The sequence below is a fragment of the Ciconia boyciana genome, chromosome 1 (assembly GCF_034638445.1).
Source record: "Ciconia boyciana chromosome 1, ASM3463844v1, whole genome shotgun sequence".
Taxonomy (NCBI): domain Eukaryota; kingdom Metazoa; phylum Chordata; class Aves; order Ciconiiformes; family Ciconiidae; genus Ciconia; species Ciconia boyciana.
In genome coordinates, this window is record NC_132934.1 from 82,890,314 (window position 1) to 82,907,630 (window position 17,317).

Genomic DNA, 17,317 nt, shown 5'->3' on the forward strand with positions numbered 1-17,317 from the left:
TTACTTCTTATTCTCACTAAAGAATGCACTTACCCTGTCTCTGGGGAATAGCATTTTTTTACACAGATATGCTGATAGATTTCCATGGAGTATTAGGCACTTGCTTGAAAGTGAAGGGATTTTTTTGTAATATCATAAGGGTTGCTTACTTTCCTGCTAGTTCAACTGTGAGGGGTAAATTCTGGGTCATTGGGGATGAGCTATGACAGGATGAATGCTGTGGTGCCTCAGAATAACTATGCCTTGAGTGATTTCTTCTGTATTCAAGAAAAGCAGTATAAGGAGCCAGATTTACTAGTGATGGCGATAGGACAGTCAACTCCAGAAATAAAATGGGATTGTAGGGACATAGTCCAAATAGAGCCACAGGCTGTATTCAGAAGTTCAGCTGTATTTCACCACTGATCAGAGTTGTCTTGCTTCCTGGAACCCTTAGAGACAGTATGGTCCTACTTTCAGCTAAGCAGAATGGGAATAGGAGCTAAATGTTCTCTGTGAGAGACTATGTCTATTTTAGTGAACTTGGCAAGGCCACAGATAATACGGTTTTCAAGCCTCATGCCATTAAAGCAGTAGGCTAAAAAGACTTCTTAACAAAACCCTAACCCAGTCTACAGATGTAAGATTTATGTATTTTGTGTTTCTTTCCCTGCAAGGATCAAGTGTGTGGTCTATGTGGAAATTTTGATGGAATCCAAAACAATGATTTGACCAGCAGCAATGAACATCTTGAAGTAGATCCAGTTGACTTTGGGAATTCTTGGAAAGTTAATCCATACTGTGCTGATGTTGAAAAGGTGATTGCAAATGAACTGTGAAAACTAATTAATATGGGTTATGGTATCACTCAAGAGCGGGCAAAGAGGTTTGAAAGGATAAAAATAAATAGAAATTAACTCCTTCCCCCATATTTTTGCCAAATAATATTATTTCTTGAAATCTGATAAAAGATCAATTAACTTATTTAAGGCCTCTGCGCTGCCTGGCTTCAGATGAATGTTAAAATAGCCACTCTGTATGGTAGAGGCTGTTCATAGAGTTTGCCAGCCCAGATGCTTGAAATCCAGGTATAACTGGAAATCTCATTTTAGAGCTTAATCTAAAAAAACAGCTGTAATTTTCAGACAGGGGGAGTTCAGATAAAAATTTTGTATTTCCCTATCCAAACTTCTACATCCCAAATCTTAGTCTGTCCATTTATGAACAACCAAATGCACAGATTAATTTCTTTCTGTATGCTTCTTGATCTTTTTTAAAGAGCATTCAGTTATTATTTTCAGATTGGAGAGGCTTGAATAGAAAAACCATGATACAGAAGGGGATGTAAGACCTTATTGCCATTCTATCATTGCTTCTGAATTTTGAGGAGGTTACCTCCTATCTGAAAGTGTTATCTATGTCCTGGTGTCAGAGATCAGGTGATTTCATGGAGTACTAATTATGCTACTCATGAGAGTTCACTTCCTCTTTTCCAAATACAGAGTTGTGAAAGAATGAAATTGAATAATAAATTTATCTTGGCCTGACAAATAATTATGGCCAAAAGTATTTCCAAAATAAAAAAATGAGAGGAGACAACTTGTTTTGACATTTATAAAATGAAGCATTTCATTCAGATGATGCTTTCAAGGCTGAAAACTTTCCCTTGAAAATTCATCTAAGTTTTCAGAGAGAAAGGGGAAAAAAAAGGCCTTTTTTGTATCTTTCCTTAAAAGATTTACATTATCAGAAAATAAAATTAAGCATTTATTTCTGATCACATGAAATCTTTTGGGTTAGTTGGATAAATTATGTGCAAGTGTGACATAGCCACAGTATTACCTTGCTGCATGTCACTTTTTAGATACGACTTGATTGGAGCACAGAAGTTACAATAATGAGCAGTGAGACCGCAGGATATGACTGAGAAGGAGCAGCTCCTCGTTTCAGTGTAATAGGCATAGGACAGAACCTGCAGTCTGTGTGATAAATGGTGTCTCAATACTAGTGCTCCTTGTTCTTAGATAAATTAAATGGGAGAGGGGGAGACTACTGAGCAGTGGCAGTGGGTATTGTCTGCTGAAGATGGATCATATTTGTGAGTCTTGTGGGCCTTCTGTAGAGCTGCAAATGATCGTTTTTCAGGGTGGATGTTTGGTACAGTGGGGCTTCCTGTCATCAAAATATCTATGTTAAAACTGCAGCATACAAGTAAGAGCTGGAGAAAATGTAGGAGGTGACCTGCTCTACTCTGCATTCTGCTGTGGCAGGATTTGTCTTGACAATTTCCTTTGTCATTAAAAATGTCTAGTGCTAGTGAGTCTCTTACTTCAATTTGAAGAGTCCTGAGGTTCTGAAGGCAAGGCTAATGCAATGTGTGCTTGTCTTTTACAATATTAAGCCCAACCAGGAACAGACCTTGATGTCTCCGCTGTGTAATGGAAACGTAGTGAAGCAGGTGATGGTAGAAACATCATGCAGCATTTTGTCTGGGGATCTCTTTGAAGAATGCAAAAAACTTGTGAGTATTGTGTCATGTGTTTCACATTCTTCAATTCTGCATGATCTGTGCTGACGCTGATTACAGCTGAGGGGAAAAGTATGGTTGTGCTGACAGCACACAGGACTTGGAGGAGGCTGACTAATTGGTATTCTCATCTCTGACTCTGTCCTGTAGCTGATGCTTCATGGGAAAATTTAGGATACCACCTAGTAGAAAGCTATAGAATAACTTCTGCTTGAGGGAAATTTTACTCTAGAGCCCAGAGACTGGCACATGAAGTCAAACACAAGGGTTGAGATTTGAGGGGAGAGGGAGCTGAGCTAATATAATGCCATTCAGACTGCATTCTACCCAAGCTGCTGCACAAGAGGGTATGGGAACAGGGCCCAAAAAGGTATAAAGTTACTCTATATGGGGAATATTAAGGAACAATAAACAGCAGTGTCTATAACAGCTTTGAGAACATGGCCTGATGTGGGTCCTTGCTGACATCATCAGAAAGACCTGCACTGATTTATATAGATGCCACCTCAACTCTTGGCGAATGGAGCAGGTAAACCGTCTGAAGGTTAAATGTGTCTAGAAGGAAGAGATGAGGGGAATCAGTGAGTGTACTGAACCCTGTATTTCTCTTTTGTAGGTGAATCCTGAGCCCTACATAGATATTTGCATGTATGACACGTGTGCTTGCGAATCTATTGGGGACTGTGCTTGCTTCTGTGATGCTATAGCAGCCTATGCACATGTCTGTGCACAAAAAGGTGTTGCTGTTCACTGGAGATCACCAGCTCTGTGCCGTAAGTACAGGGCAGATGAGGAAGAACTGAGTGAAAAGGTTCAAGCTTTTAATCAGTAAGCTGTTGGCTCAGATAGACTGTTCTTATCCAGCTCTGCTCCCACTGTTGTCCGGAGAATTTCACTTTAATGGGACTGGGCTAGCAGCTCACGGTGACATTTCCTCTCCCTTTTCTATTTATGTTCAGAGCCATATCTGTAAAAAACATTCCCTCAATAAGGGTATATAATAGTCCGTGGTACAAACAAACATAGAGCAAGAAATGGTTTCTGTACATTTTCTTTTTTTTAATTAAAATTTAAAGAACATTTTTTGCAATTGTTTTTATCAAAACAAAATATATCTGATCTACAGCAAGTACTTCATTATGTGAAAAAAAATTAAATGTGAAGAAGTGGCCTGCCCTGAATGTATTAAAATAAATATATTTTTATTTAAAGATGGAAATCAATATTTTTCTATGTGTATGTGGTCCACTTTTTGTACCAAGTTTGGTGTCATAGTTCTGAGAGGCAAGATGAGTACACTCTGGTTTTAGTTTTTTGCCTCTGATTCTTTCACTCTGTAGCACAAAGCTGTGAGGACCTGAATAAACAAGACTTAGATTTTCAATGTGAATGGCGATATAATAGCTGTGGACCTGCTTGTCCTATAACATGCCAGCACCCACAGCCTATGGAGTGCCCTTTGCAGTGTGTGGAAGGATGCCATGTACACTGTCCAGCTGGTAAGTCCATCTTTTGCTTTAAACAGTTACTTACGTTTTACTGCTCTGCTCCTGGTACTTGTAGGTATTGCTGTAGAGTCTTTTTTTTTTTTTTTTTTTTACCCCCTAAGTTTTTCTATTGCATGAAAAGAGGCCTATAGTCCAGAAATATTCTCAGATTGGTAAGGCTGGATATTGCAAAAGACTTAGATGTAGCAGTTAATTCCTTACCAGGCTTACTGATGTGTTTTCACCTCAATTTCTTACTGAATAAGCAGGAAGGTGGTTAGGCATCCTGGTTTGAGTTTGTGAAATGAGCACAGTGTGGGAAGGGCATGAAGTGGTGCCTGAAGAGGAGAACAAAATAGTGCCAGCAAGAACAAGAGAGGATGAGAATGGGGTGATAAGAAGGGGAGATAGGAGGATTAGGGGCTGTGTAGCAACAGAGGTTGTTGACTATGTGGTTAAAAGAGGGTATGAATTTGTGCTGGATGCTCATAAAATGCTCTCCTTCAGAGCAACTACTGCAGTGGGGGAGACCCGTTGCCTTGACCTGCTTACTACCTCCAATGCTCCTGAGAGTGCCCAGCAGGCATCCTCCTGTGAGCCTGAGCTTTCAGCTTAACTGTTCTCATCAACTATCTCTTAGAAAGGGGAAAGGAAAAAATATGGGAAATATGGGGTGGGGAGAGGAAAGACAGACAGAAAGGGAAAGAGTGAAAGATGAGCAAATCCAAAAGGAGAGTGAAAACTCAGATGAATAAATAGCTCCTAAGAGCAGAGAGAGAATACATGAAGGCAAAGAAAGTAGGTATTTTAAGACCAAAAATAGCTATTTTGGGCTCTGTTATCTCTGATCAGGGTGAGGTAGGGGATACTGGGAGAAATCAATAATAAATATGTAAAAAGGAAAATGCCATTTTCTCCTGTCATCTTCAATGCTTTGTTCAAAAGATATGTTCACCTTCTGTATGGTACTGGCCATTGCAGGTTATACACTACTTCCAGTATCTAAATAAAAGTGGTTATGAAGGAAGGAAATACTTCTTTGTGTCAAACTGGCAGTGACCATAACACAGGCAGAGTATTCAGAATGTTAAGCCCAACTCAGAAGCCTTGTCATGTTTTTTTTTGTAGCAGGGTAAATGCAATGATTAGTTTTGCAATTCATGAATATTGGCATCTTTATACTACTGTGCTATTTTGAAACAGGGAAAATACTTGATGAACTGTCCCTGGATTGTGTCAGTCCAGAAGACTGTCCTGTGTGTGCAGTTGGAGATGTCAAGATCCCTCATGGAAGGAGAATAGTTTTGAACAGAGATGATCTACAGCGCTGTCAATCTTGGTATGTTGGGTTTATGCAGTGAAATCACATGCCTCTTGAGTAGGATGAAGGGAGGGAGATGAAGCACATCCGCATGAATAAGTTTTTGGATGTAACTTTAAATATACTGCTGAAGATGAAGCTTGGAAACCATCTTTTATGTCAATATCCCTTCACATACAATCTGAAGCTGAAGTTTTTCAGTGACAGTAGGGATTATAGGATGTCAGCTGAATTTAAGCAAGTGAAATTCATAAATTCCTTTCAAAAAAGGCTTTTTCCCATGTGTAGGTGGCCCCACTGGCTTCAGATGTTCCACTTCTTTTTGTGTAAGGTGTGATTCAACATCAATAAAGCCATCAGACTCTTTTCTTCTGCGAGTACTAAAAAAAATCCTACATGTAGTGAAAGATCTGAATGTGCACTCAGTCTAGAACTTGCTGAGATTGTTAGCAGTTGGAATTGTGTACTATTATTGGAAAACTAATTTTCCCAAGATTTTAAGATGCATCCTGCATGCATGCATTTACAAATATGATGAAATTAATGGCAGGGTGCACAATGCTGTGCACCATGCAGGATCAGGGCCTTCAGCTGCAGTGTGGCAGAGACTGATTTTCATTCTGTATACTGGCCAGTGGCATATTATGTCATGGCCTGTAGTACCTGAAAACTTGGCATTCTCCGGATGTCTAGATCCTTGACAGATACTTTCACTAGTCACTTATAATGCTGTGAATACAAGAGAGTTTTCCATCTTGTAATTTGACCATATTTAATAGAAACTGAGTTGTAAAACTGCAGCAGCTATTAGCCCAGACTAACACCTTAGGTCCAAATGCTCTGAACCTCACAGAAGCTCTGAATGGGTATGGACTTTGAATTCCTGGCCTCTTGCCGGGGCTAGCGTACGTCTGTGCTATAAACCCAGGGCATAAGACTGTTAGGCTAATCAATTAAATATGTATTTTTTTAACAGTATACATGAAGAGCCTTGAATTCCATCAAAAGGTCAAAAAAGAGTCTTCATAAATGAGTCTCTGTTCCCTAATTTTTGTAATCCTTAATAATAATTTATCTTAAATGTTGATACATTGGCCGCTGCTCACAAAAGATTTCAGAACATTAGGAAAACTTACCTCACTAGGGAAACATCCTTTTGCATAGCTGTCACCTAATTTAGATGCCTACACCATCTGTACAAACAATAGAAAATATTGCACAAAAATGAATTTTATAGCAAATATCCAAAGGAAATTGGAAACTAGGAGAGGCTTGCTCATATTAGGATTAGAATAATAAATCTTCTGTTGCTATACATTAATGCCAAAAGTAGCTGTGCATTCTTCAATTAGGAAGACTCTAAAATCAGCTTGAAAAGAACATAGCGCTTGAACTAAGAGAACTTAAACGAAGGTGCCACGTGTAAAGAGAAGTCTTTTCCCAGAAAATGGCACCTTCTTCCAGTATTAACTTGTTTAGTTTGTACATCCTGGGTTTTCTCTGGCAGTGAAAATAAGCATTTTTTGGTCCTTGCTCTTTCATAAACTTTTCCAATTCTGTTTCTTGGACTGTCCAGTAAGACAAGGAAAATACATCGGCTGAGTCTGTACCAGCCTGTGCATGAGTACAGTCATGTCCTTTGCTCTGATAAGTGAAGTAAAGAGAATAATGCAGCCAGGAATTAGAAGGGCAGAAGTGTTAAAGCCTTGCTAAAGATAGAAAGAGATGAATTATAAACAAGTTCCTAAAAGGTGGAGCGGTGCAGAAGGATGAATAGTGGAAAAGGCAGAGATGGGGAAAAAAGAAAAATGGGAGCTGAGATGGAAAGAGGAAGAGAAAAATGTACTAATGGAGGTGAGTGGAAATGTTGAGGGAAGACAAATAGGACTAAAAAGAGATAACAGCTATAGATGAAATATATCATTTGATATGAGGAAAGGGACTGAAACAGACAACATGGTAAATAAGAGGAAGATAAAAAAGGAGACATTAAAAAAACAGGAGAACGAACTTGTGCCAAAGCTGTATTCCAAACAATATGAAGTCAGGAAAAAGAAAAGGAAAGTAATGCACTTTAGAGGTAGAAAAAAGGCTCTTTGTTATTTTCCCTAAGATTAAAACCTAGGTAAACCTAGCCTCCTCTCAGAGTCTGCTAAGTCATATCAGGGCTAAAAGCATCTTTCCTACTCTACTTTGTGTTAGCTGCCTCCAGGTTGCCTCGTGTTTTTCTTCCTTGTGAAGCAAACCAGATCTGCCTGTTCAGTCCACCAATGGCTTGTAGGTAGCTGTATTGCTCAAGCGCAGTGAGTTTCTAGACAGTTTCCAGACACAGATTTTACAGATTCTGCCAAAGGCTGTTATAAGGAGAATTTCCTCTGACAGTTTCCTGGATCTAAACAAACGTGCATGAACATATAGGATTTAGCTGTATAATACCTTGTGGGGAGTTGTGGGGAAATGGAAACAAAGGTGCATGAACATATAGGATTTAGCTGTATAATACCTTGTGGGGAGTTGTGGGGAAATGGGGTAGGGAAAAAATCACTCACATCATGTTTTGTTTTTGTTGTGTTTTTGAGACATTTATTGATGTCTTATTATAAGCGTTGATATTTTACAGTTAAATTCGGTGATTTTTTTGTAGTCTGTGTGAAGGGAAGAACTTAACCTGTGTAGCCTGTGAACCAGTGGAGGACATCCTAATGCCGACAACACCTGCTCCAGAGGAGGACATTGAACTACCACCCAGTGAATACTCATGCAGCAAGATGATGGACTTGGCTTTACTAATGGATGGCTCCAATAAACTGTCAGAGGAGGACTTTGAACAGCTGAAGACTTTCATAACTGGCATGATGAAGAAACTCCACATCTCCCAAAAGAAAATCCGAGTGTCAATTCTGGTGTATAGGGCTGGCCCCACAATCTATCTTGGACTTAAAGATATCAAAACACAGTCCCAGATGAGAAAAATTGTCCAAAGCATAAAATACACAGGTGATGAAGTAGCATCCGCTGCTGAAGTCCTTAAATACACTGTGTTTCACGTTTTTGGAAAAGCGGAAAGGACCAATGCTGCCAGAATTGCAGTTCTATTTATAGCAAGCAAGTCTCCAGGAAAACTCCGCAGCATCCTCACAGCTTTGAAGAATAAAAAAATTGCAGTAATAGCTGTGGGGATTGGACCGTATGTTAATGTGGAGCAAATCAGGTTAATTGAAAAGCAGTCCCCAGATAATAGAGCCTTCCTGATGAACAACGTGTTAGAGCTAATGGATAATAGGGATCTCCTCATTGATCGTCTATGTGATCTTGGACCTGAAGAAAGTCCTCCGTTAAAAGCTACGTTCACTCCAACAATATCCAGTGTCTTATTTCCCCCTGGGGGTCTCACAGCACCACCACCTTTTTCAGAAAAACCTACTCGCAAAAGGCTGGACATTGCTTTTATTGTGGAAGGATCTGACAATGTTGGGGAGGAAAATTTCAATATCGTCAAGAAGTTCCTTGAGAGGGTGATCACAGGAATGAATGTAGGACAGGAAGATATTCATGTTACAGTCATGCAGTATTCAGAGACTGTCACTCTGGAGTATTCCTTTAGGGAAATACAGTCAAAGGAAAGTATTATTGAGAAGGTGAGGCGCATACCCTACCACGGAGGGAAGGCTACCAACACTGGCAATGCCCTCGATTATATTTCCAAACACACATTTACACCAGTGAATGGGGGCAGGCAAGATGTTCCTCACTTGGTATATATGGTGTCATCCAGCCCTTCCACTGACGTTATCACACGACCTCCCAGCAGCATAGATGTTATTCCCATAGGCATAATCCCCCATGCAAATATCCAAGAGCTCAGAAAGGTCAGTCAGCCTAATAACCCAATAATCTTGCATAGTTATAGCACACTTATTGAAGAAGCACCTGAATTAGTGCTGCAGTTGTGCTGTTCTCATAAAGGGACAGAAAAGTCAGGTAAAGTTGGACGTATTTTCTGTGTAATTTCCTTTTTCCTCTCTCCTGTCTCCTCCATTTCCCCCTCACATCACTGAAATTTGAAGAGGGTTCCCGTATCTCATTTGGTATCTTGTTGTCCAAATGCCAAGGAAGGACCATTTATGTTCACTGGTGTCTGAGGATGCTGCCCCAGTTCAGCAGTACCGAGCACAGCCCTGCAGCCAGCCTTCAGTAGGCTCAGAAGTCCTTGGCTCCATTTGTCAGTAAAGTACAGTAGCTCTCAGATAGGATGGAGGGTGACAGAAGAAAAAAAGTTATTCTCATCTGCCTGCCTCAAGCAAGTTAAAATTATACTTCCTCTTTCCTGAAGAAGCTTAATTGTTTTTTTGTGGTGTGGCTTTTTTTTGTGTGTGTGTGTGTGTGTATTTTTTTGGTTGGTTTGTTTGTTGTTGGGTTTTTGTTGTTGTTGCTTTATGGGTTTTTTTTGTTTGTTTGCTGTTGTTTTAGTCTCCTGAGAGTAAAATAACATTTGCAGAACAGCAGGAATTGAAATACCCTTGTAGCCCACTGAATATAAATTTCAAGGCTTTCATTAAAGGGGCATCACTTATTGTTTCAACTGGTCATTATCCTGCTTTGTTTTCCCAAAATCTGCCCTTTCTTCTCCTACCAATAATTAGCAGATGCTACTTCTGGGTATTACGTATAAATAACCTTTATTTTTTTCTTTTTCTTTTCTTCCCCTTCTCCTTCCCCCTCAGAGTTGTGCAACAAACCAATGGATGTCATGTTTCTTCTGGATGGAAGTTCCAATATTGGAGCATCAGAGTTTGAAGAAATGAAAAACTTTGTACGGGCATTTATTCAAAGTGTTGAGATCAGTATGTATCTGTCTTTCAACTCAAACACATAATGACTCTTTTTATTCTTTTGCTATACAAGACAAAACAACATCTCAGTATAGATTATTTTTATTTTTACTTTTTAAATGACCCATTCCAATCCCTCAAAAAATTTTTAAGTTTATATTGGGGAAATCAAGCTAGTAAAGCTTTTGGTTCAGATGCAGTTCGATTTCCTCCCGAACCAAGCTGTTCTGGTTCAGGTGACTAAAGGTGTGATATTCGATTCAGGGAACCATGTGATGAGGAATATCTAGGACAGCAGCTGTGAGGAGCACTTCCCTTTATACTGTACTGGACATAAGTGTGTCCAAACAGGCAAAGAGATGCCTGTCACAGGATGGAGATTTAGCTGAACTGTTATTCTGTGGCAGAAAAGCAAAAATACATGTTTGGTTTTGGTTCAGTTCTGGATTAGGTTCAACAGACTTGAAAATAATAGTTCATGTTCAGTTCTGGTTCAAGTAAGAATGGATAATTCAGAGGGGTTTTGGTTCAGGTTTGGTCCGACTGCAAGGTTTTGGTCTTTGGAATGGGCATTTCTGGCTCTGATCGGCTTTTTTGGCTAACTTAGGGTGCTAGAACTGACTTTTAAAGATTTATTTCCTGACCCATGTTGGATGATAGACAGTTTTTGGGAGTGCTAGACTCACTGAGCTTGGCAGAGTATGTACTGATGGGAGGTACACCTCTAGTTAGGTCATTCAGCACAGATATTATCAGTGCAGCCACCCTGGCAGAATGCCACATGCTGCACATACATGAAGGGACTATGTGGCACATTTAGTAAATCAGGACATTGTGTGCCCTTGTACCAAGTCCATCCGCATGGCAGGGGCTGCACAGGATCCTGCATCTTCCCAGTAGTACTTGTTTTAACAAACCTGGATTTTTGATCAGAATTGTACTTTTTCAATTCAGCATTCAGCCATTTCCATGGAGCAACTGCCGTTGCTGCTGGTGTTTTGCCACTGGGTGTTGACATGTTTGTATTATACCTGTGCTTCCAAAAGAGGTGATTACCAGCACTTGTACTAATGAGAGAGCTCATAGAGGAAAAGTATAGCGTTTCTGTACATCTAGCGCAACTTAGATTTTTTTAGAGATTGTACATGGAAGACACTCTGTTTCTGAAAATTGTGTACATGCAACATACAGAGAAGCAAGCCAAGTGAAATAAACACAAACTAAATAAAACAACAGACAATTTCTTTTAGCCTAGCTGTTTTCCTTATCTTTGAAGCCTGTAATAGCAAATGTTACATCATTAACAACAGGACAATAATAATGTAGCTATGAAATGACTCCTCACTAAGACCTTGAGTTTAAAGTCTTTAAGACTGTGGACAAATTGTAAAGTATAGTGAGTAGACGATATTCAGATCAATATAGGACTGCAACATTTGGGTACATGAAATTACAATTATTGTTAACTTCATTCATAAATGTTTTACAAAGCATCAATAAAGAATAATATGCTATATACATAAGTATCTTCAGTATACAGTAGAAGTCCTAAGACCATGAAGAGAGGTACAGCCGATCATTATAAACAATGTATTGCCCAGTTCAATTCTGCAAGTCTGATATTTATTAACTTTTTATATCAACCCTCTGTTAATAGTTTTATTCATACTTCTTATATAATGTAAAACAGAACTAGGATGTCAGAGAATAGCAAAACTTGGAATTTCTCTTCATTCTCCTTTGCAGGTCATGCTCCCCGGGTGTACTGTCCCATGCTGCAGCCTGGTGCATGCCACTCAAGTATTGCATGACAGAGGGAAATTTGCATGAAATGTAGTCATCCGGGGTGATCAGACAAATGGGGCAGCAAACTACTGCCCTTGCAAAACTATGTGCACATAAAAAAAGAGTGATGTTTAGACAATTTTAACATGGAAAAGCAATAAAATTTGGAGATCAGTAAACTGAAATTCTCCAATCATGGTGAAACTGATCTGAGGTAAAATACTGCTTGCTGATTCCTGACAGAAAACAACTGTTTCCAGCAATACTTGCATATTTTTTCCCCTGGGAATAGTTCCGTTTTGATCTTCTGATTGAAAATGCAGCTTTCACACTCTGATGGAAAATCGCTGTCTAGTTGTGCTTAATGTAAAACACAACCATAATGTATCCTTTAGATTTATTTTAAGACATTCATATGCACTGCTTAAAATGTTTATTTTCTGCTTTCTGCTTCAGGCAATACTTCAGTTCATGTATCAGTTCTCCAGTATGCCAGAGAAAATAATCTAGAAATTTCATGGAACATGCCTCAAGAGACTGAAAAGCTTGTAGAGATGGTGCACTCCATTCAACAAAGGGAGCAAGGTCCTACCAGACTAGGTGAGTGATTAAGTGGATGTTGATGTTTAAACAAGAGGAAAAAAAACAGAAATTCTAAATATGGCCTGGCCCCAGTCACCAGTTCATGTGAGTGCTATTGTGGTAGTGTTCTGCAGTAGGACTGTCAGGTTTTTTAATTCATTCATGTCTTTACTATATGTACATTCCTTGGTAAAGGTTCGATTTTCTCCATTAAAATGTATCCGTAGGTTACTTGAAATAGGGTTTATCTTAATGTATTTTGGAAAGAAGACGACCTGTTTCTTTTTAGCCTTGAAGTAATTCTCAGGATTTGCATTCATTATCTTTCAAGCAAGCAAAACATAATTAAGAAGTAAAGACTTTGATCATTAACCTTTCAGCATCAATTAGTTGATTAGACATTTAGCAGCAGAACTGCTTATGCTGACTTCAATAGCTGCCTTCGCCAGATGTTTGTTACTCTGTGCTGAGCCAGTGTAACCGATCTGGTTGAAAAATAACTTACCAAAACAGTAGTTATATTCTGGGTGGTTCAGTTCCCTCATCCAAGTTGCCATGCTGGTCTGACAAGGACTGTGGCTGGCACAAGGCTGGGGATGGTGCCAGGGAGTAATGATTGCCCAAGGCAGCACCTTAGCTGAAGAGTTACTTGTGAAACATTATCTACTGTTCCAGACAACTGCATCCTGAAAAACATGTCCACTTCAATTTTCATGTGCTAAAACATAACACAGATTTCCCACTGCGTCTGTGGAAATTCAGTACACACATACGTATCAGTTGTAGGATTCAGCAAAAAATGATTCTCCTACAGCATATCTGATGTTTCACCAGATACCCTGAGAATTTTGTTCTTCTGGACTGGAACCACATTTGCTCTGGCAGCCACCTAGCATTAGGGTCCTATAAGAGTTGAGGAGTACGCAGTTTTTTAGGGTCTTTGGCCTACTTCAGACTGTAAAGAGTTATTGGTACAGAAAAGTGAGAAATAAAACCTGACTTCCATAGTTCGCAGGAGGATTAGCCATGATTGCTTTCTCAGCCTGGAGAAATAAAAATACCAGATGGCTGATGAGACTTCTATAGGCTCATTGTGGGATAAATTGTTACATATAAATAGATAAGTTTCATGAAGCCTTCCATGTAATGTATATAGTAAGCCACACTGAACTGCAGGATAAACAGAGAAAACATGGCCTTTGGGAAATGAAAGGGGAGAGGCAGCCACATGACATACTCGTTAGTGATTTGTTTATGTCTCATTGGAAAATGCTCAGAGACCACGATGAGGGATGTGGTATAATGAACCAAAATGGAATAGAGTAGAAGTAGTTCCTCCCAAATGAAGTAATGAAAATAAGTCACTGTGGTCCCGTCCTGCACCTTGTAATGTGTATGAATTCGGCTGACTGTGTTGGAGACTCAGCATCCATGGGAAATGCATGGTCATTCATGTCGTTCTATCTGTGCTTGGGCCTCTGGAAATGCAGAGGCTGCTTAAAAAGTGTAGATGGCTCAGTCTGGATGTTGCAGTTCCCTAGGCAGCTTTGGAAATCGTTTCTAGCCTATGGAGGGCTTGATCAGGATTTACCTATCAAAAACATCATTACCATCAGACCAGCGCTGTTTCTTCTCATTTGTGCTGGCTTCCCTATGGTAGAAACATGATCCTGTGTAATCCTTATTCAATCTTTGCTGATCCAGATCATCCTATTTCCGTCAAAAAAGCTATACGTGCAGAGAGCAACGGTAGGCTCTGTTGCTATTGCTGCAAAAGTCTTCCTGCATAAAGCTTTCCCTTTTCTGTTTCATTTAATGGTAAGGAAACTCCAGGAGAGAGATACATTTTATTAGTAAGAAATAATGAAAAACTACAGAATATTTAAGGGCATAGGCAGAACCAAAAAGAGCAGCCTATACCACAAAGCTTTCCCATGCTTATGCAATAAGATAACATTGTGCAAATTTTGGCTCAGGTAACCTATTGAGAAGAAGCTCTGGGGATATTCAGACATAATGAAATTGTGTACAACTTCACCTAAGTAATAACTGAAAAAAGAAAACTAACTGTAAGCAAGAGCTAACTGTATAAGCCTTCATTCAGCTAAAAGAGTGATCTATGCAAGATAACTGAAAATCACATAAACATGCCTCTGTTCAGCATTCCTGAGTATTTAGGAGTGTCATAGGGAACACAGTGATCAGCCCCCACAGTAAATACTGCTTAACGCTTTATAAAACCATGATTTTGCTTGCTTATACCTTTCCTAAAAGTAGCTCATTTAGGCTGATGTTTTCTATGCCTACTGCCTGCCTCAGACTCAAAATTTGGAGGAAGTATCATCTATGTGGCTCAACTGTATTAAAAGCACTGTTAGGGAAAGAAATGTTTGTTTCCTCCCCCTTTAGGAAAAAAAATCTTAAATATTTTCCCTGAAACTTTCTATAGTTATTAACGTATTTGAATAGCAGCATTCAGCTTTGCCTGTCATGATTAAGAAGGTGTAAAGGTTTCCTTTCTAACCCCCGCCTGTGGTTTAGGAAGCAAAGGCCCACCATAGCACTTTTCTTTCTTCAGATCTCTACCCTGAGTGATGCGATCTATGCAGAATTTTCAAAATCTGCCCCCCCATCACCCACCCAAGACCGTGGTTTTGCCAGCAGTTGCCCTGATCTAAGGGCTGCCATCCATTGAAAGACGAAGGTCTTCCTCACTTGCTCCCCCACTACTGTTTCTGAACTGGTGGTATCAGCTCCTTTCTTAAGCCAGCTTTGGGTGCCTACTAGTCTCTTCCCTGAGCTATTTTAATTCACTGTCCTGGCAGGTTTTTTTGTTTGCTTGCTTTTTTTTTTAGTTCATTTCTTGTAAGGTTTGTGAGTTGAATGGGGTCCTGGTGGAGCCTGGGGTCATCAGAACCCTTGGTGGTAAGAGAAATGCAGGATTTCTGACCTGCAGAGCCAGGAAAGCAGAGGAGAGGTTTTGGGGATTCATAGCCTCCTCCCTTCAGTGCTGGTGGGCTGTTGGACTGATGAATCTGTGCTGTTCATGAAGAGTCTAGCCATTCTGTTAATTGGCATGCATCTGGCATGCCAGCATATCAATGTGCTAAGAACTGACTGTTTAAAGCATCGACCTGTGGGATTAGTTTGGCATAGCTATTTTGTTTCAAAATCAAAATAATCTGCTAGTTTCAATTAAAAAGAAACACAATTCAATGTTTAGTCAAGATCCTAAATTAAGATACAAATACCAGCTTCCAGATTACCGTCATGGCGGGTTGTTCCTGATTACACAAGTCCTTGGTTAAATAGAAGCAATCTGGACTATTCACAGGCTTCCTAGCCCGTGGCTTTTTCTCTACCTCTTCAAGTGCTGAGGAGCCATTTCTTTTTTTTTCTTTCCCAGGCAGCTTTCAGTACTTGTGGGTGATTAAGACCTCTTGTAGTAGTTTTTCTTTTTTGGTCGAGATGTTGCAGAAGTGTTAGCAAAACCACTGAGGCCACTTAAGGCACAGATTCACAAGTTCCCGGCAGGAACCTCCACCTAGCTGGAATCCCCCATCTGTCACAACTCCACAGACCCTCACGGGGGCTTTACATTTTATTCCTAATTTCAGACAAAATTAAAGAAAATAATTGCAAAGGTTGCTTTTAAGCAGTTTCTGCTTTCCCTGAGGCACCCACGAAACCATTAAATGTCTGCGCGTTGGTTTATTTTCCTCCAGATTGGCTTATTCTGGGATGAATCTTGTTTTTTATTTCTTGGGTGTATTTCAAACATTTCTAGGGCACCTTGTGCTCTTTCAGTTCATTCCGTGATGTTCATAATTGCTCCCAATCTAATATCTGTGATTCAGATTAGCATACCTTTTTACATATTTTTCCTCCTTTATCCAAATCATTAATGAAATTATTAATAAGGCAGAATCTAGTGTAATTCCCTGTAGACTTCCAGTAAACACCTCCAACCCTACTCAACAGATTGTCTTTTGTCTTTAAAGCTTGTTTATGTCAATTTAATCAGCTTTCAGTCCTCGCAGGAACCTGTACATGAACCATTCTGAATTATCACTTCAGAATGTGAGTCTGGCTTGAATGTGCATCAGATAATATAAAAAAAATATATCCAGCTAATTAGCCTTTATTGGATAGCCATGTTAAAGGCAACCAGAAAAAGGTTCTTATAGAGCCTTTTCTGACTGTCAGAAGTTTGGCATCAAATTTTCATATTTTTAGCTGAGAGGAGAAGACTGTGCAGTGATGCCATCCCTTCTCCATTTTTTTCCCCATCTTTGTAGGATATCTTCTGTTGCTTTTGCTTTAATGATTATTCCATACATGACTTCTGTTTTGTATTCTGTAGTGTAGTCAGGAGTGTATCAGCACTGAAAGATGGGGAAAAGGTGCTGTGCTCTGATGGCAGCCTTTGGAATGACTAACTTGCCCTTTCTAAAGTGGCCCATATAAATAAATGTTTTTTCATTTTTTCTTTTTATTTATTTGTATTTTTTCCATGGACATGCCCAATGACTAACAATCACATACTACTGACTGAGCTGAAAGGCTGCTAGGGGCTCAGTGCTCCTGCAAGCTAGGCCTTTTTGTTCAGTTAACCAGATAAACATTTAGATGGTCAAATCTGGGAAGGGTGGGGGTGTGTGCATGTGTGAAATTAATTCTGGCCATTATGCCTGTCAGGACCAGTGTTAAGTGTGACATGTTAGGAGGCCATAGGAGAAGAGGGGGCAGGAGATCAGGGACAGATGACCAGACACGCATTCCCCATCATATCCACTGCCTTGGG

The 17,317-nt window shown here is 39.7% G+C and overlaps 1 protein-coding gene across 1 annotated transcript in view; it reads left to right on the forward strand.

Moving 5' to 3' along the window:
* The window catches only part of VWF (von Willebrand factor), a 148,056-nt gene that overhangs the window by 69,383 nt on the left and 61,356 nt on the right, over nt 1-17,317 (forward strand). The window contains exons 23-30 of the mRNA XM_072844938.1: nt 657-797; nt 2,381-2,500; nt 3,123-3,279; nt 3,847-4,005; nt 5,197-5,332; nt 7,959-9,295; nt 10,039-10,158; nt 12,388-12,531. Coding sequence (XP_072701039.1) covers nt 657-797; nt 2,381-2,500; nt 3,123-3,279; nt 3,847-4,005; nt 5,197-5,332; nt 7,959-9,295; nt 10,039-10,158; nt 12,388-12,531 — 2,314 coding nt within the window. The remainder of the gene's footprint in view (nt 1-656; nt 798-2,380; nt 2,501-3,122; nt 3,280-3,846; nt 4,006-5,196; nt 5,333-7,958; nt 9,296-10,038; nt 10,159-12,387; nt 12,532-17,317) is intronic.